Raw genomic sequence first — 17,515 nt, forward strand, 5'->3', positions numbered from 1 at the left:
GATTATAAACTATTTATAGTAATAATAAGTAAGTAGTAATAAGATAAATATTAAAATTCCTAACACTAAATAATAAAATTAAGAAAAAAAAGCGATAAAAAGTCTATCGAAATGTTGAGATTTTTAAAACATGAAATCAATATAAAATAAACATTAAAAAACTCAATAAATGCAGATTTAATCAATAAATAAATCCACTTTTGGTTTAAAAATAAATAAAATATAATGATGATGATATATCGATATTTTCTTGCGTGGTTATCCCTAAAGGACGATGTCCAAGAGGCCAATCTATGGGCACCCTCAAATCAAAAGTTGACCCCACCAGCACCACCCACCACACATGCACGGCTATAAACAAATACAATTACAAGTCGGGTGGGTGGTTTGGCTACCGCCTCCGCCTGACATTAATAAACTGTCGGCATAAATAAAATGCAACCAAAAAAAAAAAGAGGAAGAAAGTCTTGGCAAATGAGAATCGCCAGGCGGGAGGAGGGCTGCTGCAGGCGAAATGAGAGAGGCTTAGGTGGAGCAGCTTCCCCCTTTCAGTGAGGAGAGTTGAGGGTGGTCAAAGCATTATGATTTATTCGCTTTATGCACTGTCAAAAAAAATTGTGAATATGTTAATTAAATAATTAATACGGAAATTCTAAGGAGCAGAAATATATAATTAAATTTAAATATTTTCATCTATAAACCTGTTGTTAAAATATTTAAAATTGAAATTATTATGATTACTTTTTTTTAATATTATTATATTAAATAAATATTTTTAATTTCCTTATTTTTTTGCTAGTCAATTTATATTTTTATTGTAGGCTTTCGTTACTATTCTTCTTTACCGTTGACTAATTTTTGTGGTTTTTATACAAAATATTATATAGTATTTATTTGGTAATACAAATAAAACTTCCTTAGTGCGGGTTATGTGCTGGATCTAAATATCCACTCATAGCTTGTATATATTCATTATATTCATCCTTATCGTCTTTATATTCATCTTTAGCATCTATATTTCCATCTTCAAAGTCTAAATTTCCATTGTAAAGTCCAATTTTTCCATCGTTAATCTCTATATTTCCATCCGGATCCTGATCATTCCTGGGTGCTGAGAGCACAGAGTTGATGATACGACAAAACTCTTGCAAATGCTCTTCATCTTTATCTATCTTGGCTATCATTTGTTCGATCATCACCAGTTTATTGTAGGCAAAATCCCTAGCTCGAATTATTTTCTCGAGTAACTCTGCCTGGATTTGTTTAGGATTCACTGGTTTTTCCTCCTCGATGACTGCCATTTCTCCCAAATACGACTTGGTTCCAACTTGATTCGACGCCTTCATCCTGGGCACAACCCGAGCTATCTTTCTCTTCAATTCTGGCTTTGTCTGCGAGTCGTAGAATTTCTTAAAGAATTGCAAAAATTCAAAGTTGTGCTTGAAACGTCCCTGGATGAGTAGATCAATTGGCACTGGGTAATCAAGTTCCAAATAATTGAAAGCAGCCTGCAGGAGCCTCAGATTGTGCACGTAATCCTTCTCCCCCATGGGCAACATCTTCACTCGCTTCAGATTTATGCTTTTGGGGAAGATTGTCTTCATCAAGCGACAGTAGGCAACACCAGTGCATAGATCCTCGATCCTGGTTATGTTTATCTCCTGACTTTTGCCATTGATCCAGTCTACCATTTGGTAACGCGACATGTTTCCAGCATTCCGAATGGAGGTGATGCTGGTGACGCACTTCATGGTACTTTTATCTAAACTATACATAATATATATGTATATATCGTATTATGTTTGTATTATGTCTTTGTATGAGTCTCTCCTGCTTTAATCCTTATCCAAAAAATAGGTTTTTTGTAAAATTTTTACTGGTCCCTAAACTAGTAAGATTACTACAGGCTGTAAACTTGTGTTACTGATTGAATTGTGACTTTGTGACGTTCTTGGACAGGCTTCTCAGGTGAGAAAAAAATCCAGGTTGCTGGGTTTTTATCTTTTCACGAGTTTGAATAGGGGGAATACAATACAAATCAACCTTTTTCAACCAAAATTTGTAGAAAATATATATAAAGATTTTTTCCTAGTGTCTATCAAGAACAGCAGAAGGACTCACTCCCCTAGTTCCTGCTTCGATGCTGCTGCTCCTGCTGCAATGTTGGTTTCTTCCGGACGCCGTCGCGCAATTTTTTGGCTTGACTTGGCTCGAGTTGGCCGGAATGATGGCGCGACGCGGGTGTGTGTGTGTCTGGCCGGGATCTCTGTTAGGTTCTTCTCTGGCCAGAACTTGGCGGAGGCGGCGGCGGCGGCTGCATCGCATGTTTGTGATGGGCGACGAGACAGCCAGCGAGACAAGCTCAAAGGGATTAAATTAAAATGTCCTTTGAGTTGTGTTTTAATTACTTCCTCTCTTCTCTCTGGCAATGAAAACTGTCTCAGCCAAACACACACCCACGTCCAGAGCTGGCTTCGTTCTCCCGTTCGTCGTCCTCTTGCTGCTCCCCCCGTTGCTCATGATTTTGAGTTTTGCCAAAAAAGTTTCCGGCATCAGATTAAAAATTACTTTAATTAAACATAAATATTATGGCAATAATTTTTTAAATAAAATTAATTCAAGAACTCAAACAAAGATCACTTAAAAGCCTCAAGTGACCGCATTAACCAACAAAAAAGAATGGTTACTTTAAGCTTGTCGTTACATTTACAGCTTAACGCCGGGCAAGCTGATCAAGAGAAAGAGAAAAGGACTCTTAACCCACACACATACACAGGCTGAAGGCTTAACCCCACAAAGCTGCATAAAGCCGCACCAGCAGGAGCCGCATTCAAAGATACAAAAGATACAATAAACACTGTTTCAGAGTGAACAATTGAATTTTAAGAGAATTTAAGAGATTATTCTAAAATTTAAATTATAAAAAAATTCAGTTTTTAAATTTTAAAAATAAAAATAATATTAAAAATTAAAATTTAAAATAAAATTAAATTTAAAGAATAAAAATATACCTAAATCCAGTTATTTTTTTTAGAAAATATAAATTAAACTCAAAATTATGGGAATTTCTTTGCCTAAAAAAATAGATTATATAAAAAAAATTGAATTTTTTAATTTAAAAATGAAAATATACCTAAATTTAGGTATTTCATTTAATGAATATAAATATAACTCAAAATTAAGAGATTTTGCCTAAAAATTAAATTTAAAAAATTAAGTTTTTTTAATTTAAAGAATAAAAATATACCCCCATTCAGTTATTTATTTTAAAGAATATAAATTTAACTCAAAATCAAGAGAATTTCTTTGCCTAAAAAATAAATTATATAAAAAATTGAATTTTTCATTTTAAGAATAAAAATATACCTTAATTTAGTTATTTATTTTAATGAATAAAAATTAAACTCAAAATTAAGAGATTTTTTTTTACCTAAAAATCAATTATAAAAAAGTGCAGTTATTTATATTAAATAATATAAATATACTTAGAAGATACTACCCATATCTGGGCATTTAAAAATACAAAAGATACAATCACTTTTGAATTGTAACTCAAAGTTAAGAGAATTTCCTTACCTAAAAAATCAATTTTATAACAAATTCAGTTATTAAATTTAAAGAATAAAAACATACCCATAAGAAGAAACCATATCCAGGCTAGCCTGTAGCATGCAACTGCATTTCGTATCCGTATCTGTATCTGCATCTGGAGCCGCTGCCCGTATTTGTATCTCCTGCTGCTGCTGCTGCTGCTGCCTGTATCTCGCCAGCGATGGCTCATTCATTCTTATCAGCGTATTGGGGATTTGTCGCCTTTCAAGGCAGGCGGCCGAGCGAGCGAGCAGACCCATCGACCGACAGACAGACAGACAAATGGCAAATTAATTGCCCGGCCCGCCATTGACCCAGGACAACTGCAATCGATTATTTATTTATTTATTTATTTATGCCGCCCCGAAGCGAACTGGAACTTGGCGCTGCCGCTTATCTCCGCCGGATCCCCGGCTACGTATCCGTTATACGGAGAAACCGGGCCGATTTCACGGATGCGAGCGAAGCGAATGTCGTGCCCTAGTCGCCCCGGCAAATGTTTTGCATATCATTGACAGGAGTCGTCCTCGTCCCCATCGTCGTGGTAGGTGGAATCCCTTCCAGGGGCTTTGCATACATTTTCCCTGACTCAGCCTTGGAGTACAACATATTTTAGGCCCCGACCCTCAACCCTCTTCGGTCCTTTTGGCTGTCCCGCTCAGCATGGAATTTATTTGAGCAAATTTGCAAATTATTGCCAGAGTCTCAGTCGGAGACGAAGTCAGGGCTATAATGCACGCACAGAAATTGGGTGTAATTTAAGTTAATATTTAGCTTTAATAATTTAGTAAAATAATATGAAATTTTTAGAGTTACGTAGTAAGTATTATGTTTACTTGAAGCTTTTTTAATTTAAATTACATTAATTTAATTATTTAAAAATTGTATTTAATATAAAATTTTAAGTTTCAAAATTTAGTTTCTTTAAAGTTCTTTTATTCTGCTTTTCTTAAAATAAAATTAAATAGCTTTATTTTAGTCTCAGCTTTAATTGTTTTTAATTTAATTAAATTAGTTTATTTTTTATTTATTAATTATTAATTTATTAATTTTAATATTTATCGATAATTTTATAAGCAAATTTTTTGGGAAAAGTTAAAATTTAAAAATATTATAACTTGCCCAAAAAAGTCTTAATTTTAATTCTGAAACCTTTTCTGTCTTAGTTTTTTTAGACAAATAAATCTACATACAAAATTTTAAATTTAAAGGTTTAAAAATTTTTGGCAATTTTTTTAACAGTAAAAAACTGAAAATTTTCGAAAATAAATTTAAAAAAAATTTTTTTTTGCAGACAAAACTAGATTAACTCGCCTGTTGATGCTGATCAAGAATATATATGATTTATAGGGTCGTAAATGACTTTTTCACTACTTTACAAGCTTCTGACTGAAATTATGCTACCCTTTAAAGGACATAAAAGTATTAAATAAATTCAAAATAATATAGATTTTTCGCCCAGTGTATCTGGAGACGTTGGACATCTATTACGTTGGCCATTTACATTTCACAATTGCCTTGTTGGCATCTTTTTCCCTCGTTTGTTATGGCACTGCTTCTTCTGCTCTCTCTGCTTGGCCTTTCCCTTCGATTTCGTCACCACCTCTTTCCCTGACATTCCTTACGCTTTGTTCTTTTATTTTTTAATGGGCTTTTGAGTGGGCGTGGCCCTGGAGTAGGGAGACACGACACAGAGAGAAGAAGAAAAGGACTCAAGCCGATTTCGCACGCTGTTCGTGTTAGCCACATTTTTGCTTTATGACTGCTGAGTGGATTTTGGGCCAAAATTGACGACAGACATTACACCCAGTGCACGCTCGAGTGGCGCCCCGTTTGAGAATTATTAACTTATAACCATAATAAAGCATGTTAATAGGTAATACCAACAGTGAAAGGTTATGGATTTATCGATTATTGATTTTAAAGAGTGCAAGAAAGCTTAATTAGTACAGGTTTTAAGTTTGAAAGCATAGAAAATTCAGGCAATTTGCTTGTTTAAATTATAAATTAAATGTTTAAAATTAAATTTAAAATAAGCAAGAAGAGAAGGTAACTTTGGCACGCCGAAGTTTTGTATACAGTTTGCATTTAGAGCATTAGAAATCTGTCTATTTTGATGCTACTTGGTACCCAATACAAGTTTCTTATTAAATAATTGTTTAAAGTTAATATTAACAAGATCCTTAAGCTAGAAAATATAAATTTTGTGTACTCACATTTGTCTAGGTCCCTCTTCTGATTGATCAATCTCCTGGATTTTTCTCTAATCTCAAGCTCTCTCCGGAGATATTTGCTCGTTTTCTTCAACTCTCTCAAATAAACCCGTTGCACTAGGCTACAAAATAAAGGGATTACACTACAACACAACAACACAACAAGTAGAAGCTCTTTTAGGAGAGAGGAACCACTTTGACACTAACTCACAAGCACACAACAACACTGGAAGTACTACTCAACCCCCAACATTCAGCTGGGTTACCACTCAGAAGATGCTAAAACTAGTTGGGAATTATAGTGTCAAGTAAGTGTTTTTTTTTTAAATTAATTATTTATTTATTATTTTTTGTTAATTATTTGTATATTTATTTCTTTATTGATATTAATGATTATATATATTCATTGATATTTATGTTTATATTTATTTAAAGCGTAACAAAATATAATAAAATCTGAATACTGAATTTAATAAAAATATTAATCCATAATTTTATGGTAATTTTTTGGGAAATAAAAATCAATATGGAAAGCTTATTTTGACAATTTTTTTTACAATAGCCTGTTAATGCTGTTTTTATTAGTTTTTAAATTTTTAAAATTAGAAAAACATACAAGTTACTTGTTTTACTCATACATTTACTTATCACATTTTAATAAAATCTAAATCTAACCAAAAAATCCTCCAAAAACTTTTAGTAACTGATAAATATATATAAAATTCAAATCTTTATATATTACTCATACGCACTGTGTGTTTATTATGAAAACACAAAAATCGTTGCTTACGCAACACGGAAAGACTTAAGACTTGGTCCGATTATCGGGCTGAATTCTCGATTGTAAGCCGATGACAGGCTGCTTTCCCTACTTTTTTTTTGTTGTTGTAAGGCAGGCAAACTGGGGAATATCTTGCACAACAAGGACCAATTGCCAGAGACCCGCCTCCCACAGGATCTGTGGCTCCTTGCCGCTCAGTGGGGAGTGCGGACATGAAAGATGTAAATCAAATCCTGGAAAAATTGGAACAACAAAAGACGAAACAGCAGCAGCAGTAGCGGCAGCCGGCAGGACAATTCAATCGGAAGGGCATGGCATATGACAGGACGAGTCCTGTAGCGGATTGCGAGAGAGAGAGAGAGAGGGAGAGTGGGTCTGGGGCTGAAGGTTTCCCGGCGGGCGGAAGGATCGCCCATAGCAATGCCAATGTCGAGGACACGTCAAGCAGCCAGTTAGTTCACTCGATTGAGGTTCCAGGTGGCAATGGCAATGTGAATGAGAAGAGATGAGCAATAGGAGGAGGAGGATGAGGAGGAGGAGGAGGAGGAACAGGAGCAGGAGCAGGAACATCAGCAGGTACTGCTCGAGACTTTCTCGGATGCCATGGGTCAGGGCGAAGCACAAACTGCCAATTAACCAAACAAAAGAACCAAAAAGCAAGCTTCAAAAAGGCTAAAAACCAAATAGGGAATTCTCTTTAGTAAAGCAAAATATGTCAATTAATTTTTTATAAATTTAAAATATAAACAAAATTATTTTAAATATTTTTTAACACAAAAAAAACGAATAAAAATAAAATAAAATAAAAACAAAGAACATAATCTCAAGTATTTTTAGAACCTCTCAAATTTAAAGACCAAAAAATGAATTAAAAGAAAATAAAATTTAAAATAAAGAACCTAATCCTAGGTATCCTTTAAACCCCCCAATATTCTATATCCTTTGGAAGGGTATTTTTGCCAAACAAAACAAAATACCCGCAGTTCCGACAGCGGGCATTAGAATAGAGACCGCTGCTCCAAGTGGACAGAATGAAAAAAAAGGGGAATCACAAAAAAAAAAAAAAAAAAAAAAACACAGGACAAGGACTCAGCCTGAGCCGGGTACAGGATTCAACTGCGTTGCGTTGCGTCGGTGGAATCAATTAAAAATTCTATGATTTTACACTTGATTGCCTGCGTTTTGGGTCGTCAAGGCAACGTCGTGGCCATCAAAAGGGGGGCGAATTCCAGGGGAATCAGGAAGAGGATGTGTGATGTGGGACATGAACCTGAACTTGCTGGAGGATTCTGGGTTTTCTGGGAGTTTTTGGGAGTTCTGGCAGCTCATCCGGCATTGACAAACATGGCATACGCTCAATGACCATGTTGTCGTCCCGGTTGGTGGGCATTACCAGGGTGGCTGAGGGTCTGGGAATGGGAATGGGAATCGGAATGCGAATGGACCTCCAGAATCCAGCCAGAGGAGCCGCCGTCAAGTGGTCAATTAGGCAAAGAGGTATGACTTCAAATCGTAGAGGCTCATGAGTCCGGCAAAACACCTAACAAGCTAAACCTAAAAGGGTAAGGGTAAGGCTTTAATTTTTAACATTATTTCAAGACTTTATTAGCTTTAAATTAAAATCTATTATTTATTTAAAAATTAAACAATTTTATAGAAACACGATTTTCACTCAAGTTTCTTTGGAAATATTCACATATCTCCAATAATCCCTCAAAACTACTTTATCACCACAAATATCAAGTCCAAAGATTTCCCTGGAAATTCACTAGTCTGCCAGGCAATTAGCATTTCGGATTTTTCAGGGTTTCCAGTGTCCAATTTGCTCGGCTGGGTTATTTTTTCTATCAAAGATTTTAAGCTGTAATTAAGCAGACCAAAAATTGCATGACATATGTGCGTCCGCCTCACACTCTGCCACAGGACAACACAACTCCCTCACACACAATATGTGGACGACATGTCCAGTTGTACGAGCTCATAATACCCCAAAGAATTTAACACATTTTAGTTCAAATTAAATATTTAATGTAACAACAAATTGATATTTGAATTATTAAAATACAAAATAATGCGACGCCATAAGCGCACACACATTGCCGGCTCACTGAGTGAGTGAGTGTGCGTATGTAAATGTTTTTTCCGAATACAGGGACAGTGCGTTTCATGAAGTTAAAGGATTGCTTTAAAAATATAGCTATTTAAAATGATTGAAATAAAATTTTGAAAATTAATAAAAAAAAATACAACAAATAAATAAAAAAGAAAATAAGAAAAATATACAAAATTACAAAAATAATTTAAAAGTGTAAAATTAGGCAAGAAATTTGAATTCCATTGTTGTTATGGAACATTGTTGTTGAAAATGATTGTTAAAATTAGTTTTTGAGCATTGTTGTGGAGCATTGTTGTAAAACATTGTTGGAGAGCATTATTGTGAAACACTATTATTAAACTTTATGCTTCAACAATGTGGTTAAACATTGTTATTTAAAATTGTTGTGGAAAATTCTTCTTAAAATATATTGTTGAAAATTGTTGAAAAATATAGTTGGAACTTTATTTTGGAACATTGTTGTAGAATGTTCTAATTAAACATTGTTGTAAAACATTGTTATAAAACATTGTTGTAAAACATTGTTGTAAACCATTGTTGTAAACCATTGTTATAAAACACTCTTCTTGAAAAGTAGTACTTTAAAATCCCTCTATTTCTTGAGTTAAAAAAATAATTTAAAATTATTTTAAATTAGATCGAAAGTAATTTACACTCCTGACACGCACTTCACCCACATATATGATTCAACGAAACGCATTTGCACCTGGCCTGGTTGGGTTGGCACTTTGTTGGATTTGTTGTCGGCTGCTGTTGATTTTCCATGGCGGAAATATCAGCGACAAAGTTACCAAAATATTGAAAACAAATAAAATAAAATTTGCATAAATAAATGCTTTTCATGTGCATCTCGTTCGCCTGCCTATACATATGTGTATGTACATACATCTACTATGCTATATCCCTATATACATAGTTGTGTGAGTATTTTAAATCCCTAAAGCACTGGATTCAAATAATAGCAACAACAACAACGACGACGACGACGGCAACAAATTAACAACAAACATGTCGCCGAGCAGCAAAAAGCCAAAAACATGCCAATTGTTTGTACAATCCGGCCAAAACGAGATGATGCCCAAAAATAAAGAGAGAGAGAGAGAGAGGAGAAAGGTAGAGGCAGCGTTAGGTCCTGTGATGCGATTAAAAACGAATCTTTTCCGCATTCCTTTTGTTGGTCTGTGCGAAAATGTCAATAAATTCTATATACTATATGAATAGATGCAATTTTGGAGAATTTCTACGAGTTTTTAGGACCATTGGCTCAAGCTATATATATTTATATATTAAGTTATTTTATTTTTGATTACTAAAAATTCGGGGATTGCTCAATTTGGTTCACTTGAATTTATTTCGTTGGTGTTTCGGTCAGGGTTAACCGAAATATGTTTAAAATGTTTCACAGATACATGTATTATTATTTGTATCTCTGGTTCAAATTTATTTGGTTTTACCCCTGCCCCCCCCCCCCCCATAAGGCGGCAGATAGGCCATTAAACCTCCAGCGAATATTCTATTTAAATATGTATGCATTTGATTAAAGTTATTTTGTTGGGTTTTAAAATTATTTTCTATGCAAATTTCAATGATGAACTAACTGAGAGGATTGCTTAGCTGTTATAAAAAGCATTATAAAGTCTTGAAACATAATAACAAGGAAAAAAAATATATATAGTTGAATTTTTGTATAAAATATTTATATTCTTAAGAAATTACAAAATACAAAAATTTTAAAAATATATATTTATAATTTTTAGAGTGCTTTCTTATATATAATATTTTAATTTCCTTTTAAAACAGCTTTAATTAATTTTATAATAATTTTTTTAAAGTCTGTAAAAGAGTAATATGATCTTACTTAGGGTATTTCCACTTTCTATGACTAGTTTTCTGCTTTGATTTAGCATTTTTCTCGTTTTTGGTGGGGAAATATTTTGATTTAAATGAAAATAAAAATTGCTTCACCAAAATGAAGTCTCCTACGGCCAGAAGATAAGGCTATCTATTGCCGGGGTTGACCTCCTCCCCCATCCAAAAAACAATACCCGCCCAAGGCTAATAATTCCTGACTCGGTTTCGATTTCGATTTGGGTTTCAGTTTTTAAAATTTGCAATGACTCTCTTTCTCTCTGTTTGTTTGATTTCTGGACTGGTGACTGGTTGGTTGGTTGGTTGGCTGAGCATTAATTTAGTCGAAATAATTTATGAAATTAAATAAAAACAAACAGAATGAAAGGGGAATAAATAAATAAATCAATTTTACAATTCTGTTGCGCAAACAACAATGATTGCAAATATATTTCCTTCACCCCCCACCAACCAGTAATTGATGGGGGAGTGGGAAAAAAATACAAATTACACACAGTAATTGTTAGTTAAGGTTTAAATATAATTTAGTTTATTTTTCTAAGCGAAATAAAAAAAATGGAAATTATGCTAATAAATATAAACTGTTTTTGTTATTATAATAATTGTTTGTTCTATTAAAAGCAAAAGCAAATGGTAAAATATTTGGCATTAGTTTAGCAAAATACAGGATAATATTTACATGAATGCTGGTTTATTGTGATATTTTAATATTTTATGAGGGTTCTCAGTTTATTAGTAACAATATTAACAATATTTTGAACAGTCTTTTAAACTCAACATAATTATTTTAAAAACTTTACTATTTTACTTTACTTTATTGTTAAACAAAAATATTCTTTTCTAAAAAATTCTTATTGTTGGAGTTTTTCTCTTGTGAAAACATTGTTGTTGAACATTATTGTTGAATATTGTTGTTGAATATTGTTGTTGAATATTTAAAATATGTTATGCAATTTTTGATTTATTTAAGTAGTAAAGAAAGTATTTAGTAAAATTGATTATAATATATTTAATTAAACTTTGTTGAGGGGGTGATTGTTGTAAAATATTGTTGTTGAACATTTCTTTTGGAATTTTAAATCATATAATTAGCAAATATAGTTTTTAATATTAATTACTTTTTCTTTTTGTGTGTTTAAAATTGTTTAGACCTTTTTTCCCCAAGTTTTCCAATATTGCAAGTACCCTCTTCACAATTTTTCCACCTTTTTCTTTTTCTCTTTTGCAATTACAATGCTTTCTTGTTGTTGTGTTTAAAAAAAAAAAGCAGAGGGGCGTGAAAAGCAGTAAAGTGACATTCTCAGAGGTTTGTGAAATGCAAAACAATTCCTCAATCTAAGTGGCTCAATCCGCAGCAATCCACTTCACCTTGGCCAACTCTCTTCGGTCCACACCTGCCTCCCCTTTCCCGCTCAGTTCCGTCTTATCAAATCACCTTTCTGCCGGAGCCGTGCAATGCTCCGGTCGACGTAATAAAAGAAATAAAATGAGGGGCCAAAAAGGAAATATACACTGACGAGCAAAACTGTAACACGAGTTCAATACTCAAACTTCAAAGCTCTGTATCTTCTGTTCTAATGTATAGATTCTAAAAATCTTAGTCTTGTTTTGATGGTATGTGTATACACTATGTTTCATAAAAATTTGAAGTCAATCGGTTGAGGGAGAGACATATGCTTAAGCCAAATGTAATAAAAGTCAAATGTTACAGTTTTGCACCCATTGTTCCAAAACTTTTTATTTTAGTTTATAAGCTATTTTAACCGTTGAAATTAATTTAATTACATATGGTTCACTGAGCATTGATACTTTTAAGTAATTTTTGCAAAGAAATAATTATGGGCAGTCAGAAAAAAAATAAAATTATTGATTTGCTGATAGCAGGTGAATCTGTTCGGAAAACGGCTGATAAATTCGGTGTTAGCCATATGACTGTGCAGTGATCAAGAGAACACTGTCTGGAAAGTATTCCAGTTAATTCTTGTGGTCGACCAAAAATTTTAAGTCATCGCGACACACGCTATGAGGCCAACTTGGTCACGAGCAACCGCCACATAACGCGAGTAAAGCGGCGGTGATGCTTAATTTAAATGTCATTGCTTGGCCAATTCGACGCAGTCTTGTTTAACTAGGTCTAAAAGCAAAGGAGATTAAAATGAAACCAGCCCTGACAAAAAGGCACATCAGTTTGCGCCATAAATTTGCTGTAACTCATGAAAATCTGACTATAGCGGATTGGGATACTGTAAGTCCCCGTAACTTTCGTCTTAAAAATGAAAACTATTCCAAATTTTTGGGTTTTCAAGGTTATATAGTCGAACTAAACAAAAATTGATCGATTTGAGTCAGATGATCGCTCCTGGTGTTGGACTAGAGACCCCACCAAGTAATGTGCGGCAGGCCGTCAAGCACGGTGGCGGCTCAATTATGGTCTGGGGGTGCGTACATGAAAACGGAGTTGGTCCGCTGGTGTTAATCGATGGAGTAATGCGGAAGGAACTGTATTTAAGCATATTACAACAAAATCTTCCAGTAGCCATCGAATATTTTGGTCTTTCTGTTGAAAAATGCAATTTTCAGCAAGACAATCCCCAAAAGCATTTGTCCTATTGGGTCCAAAATTTGATATCTACACAAAATTTCCAGTGTATAAAGTGGTCACCAGAATCTCCATATATGAATCCAATTGAAAACTTATGGAGTCCTGCTAAATCGCAATTCGCGAGATATGCAGTTCCTCCAAATGGAATGATGGAGCTTTTGGAGAAGACAAAGGACGTCTGGTACACCAGTCCCCCTGAATTTGTGCTAGGCTACACCCAGAGTATGCCAAATTCCATAGGAGAACTTAAAAAATCAAAGGGGCTGTAGAAACATCATTAAAAAAAATATTAATAAAAATATTTGATCGAAAATAACCTGGGTGCAAAACTGTAACATTTGACTTTTTTTACATTTGGCTTAAGAATAGGTTTCTCTCTTTATGGAATGACTTCAAATTTTTATGAACCATAGTGTATACACATACCAACAAAACAAGAGTAAGATTTTTAGAATCCATACATTAGAACAGAAGATACAGCCCTTTAAAGTTCGAGTATTGAACTCGTGTTACAGTTTTGCTCGTCAGTGTACAACAAAGCAATCGGAAGCGCGCGGAAATCAACGGCAAACAAAAGCCAAACACAGTCAGTGTCGCTGCTGCTGCAGCCCAGAAAATGTCCCATTTCCATTTCCACTTTTGCTGCCACTTTTCCCAAACCCGCGTATCTCACACCCCCACCCACCCACTGACTCTCCGCGGGGCGTTTTCTCCTGTTGCTGTTGTTGCTTTTGCTTTAGCTGCCGCTGACAGTTTTCTTTAGCTTTGCCGCTCGGGGATTTTTCCCCCGTTTTCCATTTTCTTCTTTTTTGTCTTTTCTTTGGTCGCGTGCGCGCGAAAATTAGGAAAATATTGTTTTGCTTGCTTTTCCACCGTGCTTTTTTTTTTTTTGGTTCGCTCTCCCCTCTATTTTGATTTCGTTCGTTTTTTTTTTTTCATTTTTATTCCAGCATCAAATAAGCGGATTTCAATTTCAATGCCGAATCAAAGTGGCGGTATGTTATTTGGTAGGCGGAACGCCAGAGGACGGCTGGGAAAAAGCAGGAAAAGCAGGGGAAAGCAGGGAGTGATGTCAGTCACAGAGCGACAATGAAAAGCAGAAGCAAGAAGCAGAGCTGGACAGGCGATTGCAATGGCGCCAACGGGGGAAACCACTAGAGTTATGGGAGTTCTTTTTATTTTTGTTCTCAAGCGAAAACTAATAACCAATTAAGTGGATTTTAATTTAATTTCTAAAAAAGTCTAGAGTTAACAAAAAATTTATTTAATTTCAGATTATGATTCAAATGCTTTTAAAAAGCAGGGCATAATTATGTATCTTATATCTGGAGCATAAATATTATGTTTTAAAAATATAAAAAAATATATTTATTATAACTAAGGCGTAAAAACTATTTTTTTAAAAGAAAGAAGATCTGATAAAAAAGGATAAACTCGTTTAAATATAAGATTCCGCTTTCAAGATCACCAATAAAAAATATTCCTAAAAAGCATTCTCTTATTTTAGAGAGAAAAAATGCCAAGATGTAACTGAAAAAGAAACTCTCTCGTTCGCCTTTGCTTGTTCATTGAAGGCAAAGCGGAAAGAAGAGAGTGATGAAGAGAGAGAGGGGGCACACACATTTAAAAATATTTAAAAAAAGCAAGGGATCTCAAGAGAGCTCAACTGATCTCGCAAATAACTTGATTTTTAAAATCAATTTTAAAAATTTTATAAAATATCCTAAACAAAAAATATTTAAATTTAAAAAAATTTCACTTAAAACCTAAAAATCGAATGTCACAGATTTTAAACCCAATAATTCACACACCCCTCAAATGTCTCTCTTTCTTAAAGCCACCCCCTCAAAGCATTGAAATATTAATTATTTTCTTGGCCATCGATTCGGGGTTTCCTCACCACTGGGTCAACGTCAAGCATCAAGCATCGAGAGCATCCCCAAAGCCCGTTTCTGGTATTCCTTATTTATTTTTTTTTGTGTTTCCAATTTTTTTTCGCTCTGCTTTTTATTTGTATTTGATGTAGTGGCTGTGTTGTTGTAGTTGCGGTCGCTCCTGGTTGTTGTTTTAAATCCATTAGGATATGACAAGCCCCTGGTTAAATTCAATTAAATTGTTTTCTCCCTGGGTTTACATTTCTTGGCAACTTTATAATTGTTTCATGTGTTTAAACCACTGCGAAAGAGACAAGGATAACGCGCGATATGGCAAGGAGAACAGGGGACAGGACGATGCAGGACGGCAGAGGAAACCAGAAAGGGACGATGGGCAACTGGGGACTGTGGGACTCTGGGATGCCAAGGCGCAAAGCTAAGAAGCAGGCACAAGCATAAGAAATGTACTACCAAGGTAAAGGACGAGGACGCAGGATCAGGACAAGGGTGTGTGGGGAAATAGCAGAAAGAAACGAAGTTTTCAGTAGCCTCAAGAGATTTTCCCCCGACTTTCCTGTATTTCCCTTTCCAGTTATACCCATGTCCTGCGTCCTGACTACCATAGTCTGGTTTTTTTTCGTTGTTGTTTTGTAAAATAATCAACGAAAACGAGGAATAAAAAATATAACAAATGAAAAGTATGTAAGAAATAAATAATAAAGCAAAGACAATGCTAGCCAGTCGGTAGAACCGATTTTCATCTTCAATTTGCTAAACATTCATGAGGAGATCAGCGATAAACCACAAGGAGATCTAATAAACACTTAATTCTATTAATATTTAACATTTATTGCATTCGAATTTAATTCTATTGCAATTTTTATAGGTTAAAAAATTAATTAAAACCTTTTGTTTTAAGTTTTTAATTAAGAATAAATAATAAATTTATAAAATGTAATTCTATTTATATTTACAATATAGTTCTATTAAAATTTAATATTAGTTAAACAAAAAAACATTTTTTATACAGTAAAAATTAATTAAGGATAAAAAAATCAAGGTAAAAATTCAATTTTGAACACGTCATAGCATTTAAGATTTCAATATTTCAATAAAAATTATGATAAATTCTAAAAAACCCAATTCAAATCCATAAAAAAATCAAAATATATTTTTAAAATTTCGAAAAAACTTCCCCTTCCTGAAATATATAAAGTTTTCCCAGAGATCAGTGATTGTCTTCACAGTTTTCTGGTTTGTCACTGGCTTTGCATTTTCCCCTGCCCTACAAAAAACATATTTTCGAGCATTCCATCTTGAACATGTGCTTGGTTTATTCAACAACCCCTCAGCACTTCACCCTCTTTCATTTATTTCCCATTTCATTTTCTTTTCTTTTTTTTTTGGACAGTCACAGAGTTCGCGAAATCACAGCCACATACAAGTTCTCATAAAAAAAAAAACGAAAGAAAGTGAAACAAAAAATAAACAAAGTACCAAAAAAATGGAAACAAGAAACAAAAGAGGGGATGTGGGGAGGGTTGCCACATTTTTACATGTGGTGACGGTGACGGTGACGTCGACATCACCGGCGGCTGACGGACCAGAAAATAAGCAAGAACTCCCACACACACACACACACACACACACATATATATACACCTCAGCAGGCCATCTCATGCCACGGGACATTGCCTCATTCCACCGGTCAGTGGTGGCCACTTTCACCACTTAAAAAAGCCAAGTTTTATATTTAAAAAAATTGATTTTGAATTAAAAAAATTTTTAAATACTAAATTTTAAATGGTAACTAATTTAAGGTTTAAAAAATAGACAAGCTTAATATTAAAAATAATTGATTTTGAATTTTAAAATTTTAAAATATTAAATTTTAAATATTAATTCATTTAAGGCGGGTTTTTTAAGGCCACTGTTGAGTATTCTGACATTTAAGATTTTTTATTAAATTTTAAAATAGAATTTAATGAGCTATAAAGTTAAAAAATATATATTTTAAGGATAAAATCACCTTAATTTTTAGTTATTAAACAAACCCTTATATACGTTTTTTCTATATTTGGGAATTTTAAGCAAGATCTGGTCTTTATTAAACTATTTTTGTGTACTGTTTAATTTACAATACACAAATTAATTTTAATAAAATCAAGGTCTTTCATTAGTTAAAAACTATAATTACTTAAGAAATTCTATCAGATAAACCTCATATATACCATATATTTTAAAAATTTGACCCAAAAATAGCTAATTTGTCAGAGCTTCTCAAAAAACAACCCACTTCACCTGCGCTTCTGTTCCACCTTGTCCGTCACCCGTTCTGGTTCCGTTATGTTCTCTTCCGCTGATGTTGATGTTTTTGGCGTGCGGTAAATGGCAAGGCCGAGTCGGTGGTTGTCCCCACACCCACACCCACACCCACCCACTTCCACTTCCACTACCTCCTTACTTGCA

At 34.0% G+C, this 17,515-nt stretch overlaps 1 protein-coding gene across 1 annotated transcript; it reads right to left on the reverse strand.

The window, feature by feature from the left end:
- Positions 1-917: 917 nt before the first annotated feature.
- On the reverse strand, positions 918-1,751 carry LOC108075997 (microtubule-associated protein RP/EB family member 1-like). The gene has a single exon (XM_017168651.1). The coding sequence runs from the start codon at positions 1,749-1,751 to the stop codon at positions 918-920; it is 834 nt and encodes a 277-aa protein (XP_017024140.1).
- Between the last annotated feature and the right edge of the window lie 15,764 nt (positions 1,752-17,515).

Source organism: Drosophila kikkawai, chromosome X, assembly GCF_030179895.1.
Source record: "Drosophila kikkawai strain 14028-0561.14 chromosome X, DkikHiC1v2, whole genome shotgun sequence".
Taxonomy (NCBI): domain Eukaryota; kingdom Metazoa; phylum Arthropoda; class Insecta; order Diptera; family Drosophilidae; genus Drosophila; species Drosophila kikkawai.

Coding starts and splice junctions, on each gene's coding strand:
- LOC108075997 (XM_017168651.1), bottom strand. CDS start 1,751: ATGAAGTGCGTCACCAGCATCACCTCCATTCGGAATGCTGGAAACATG.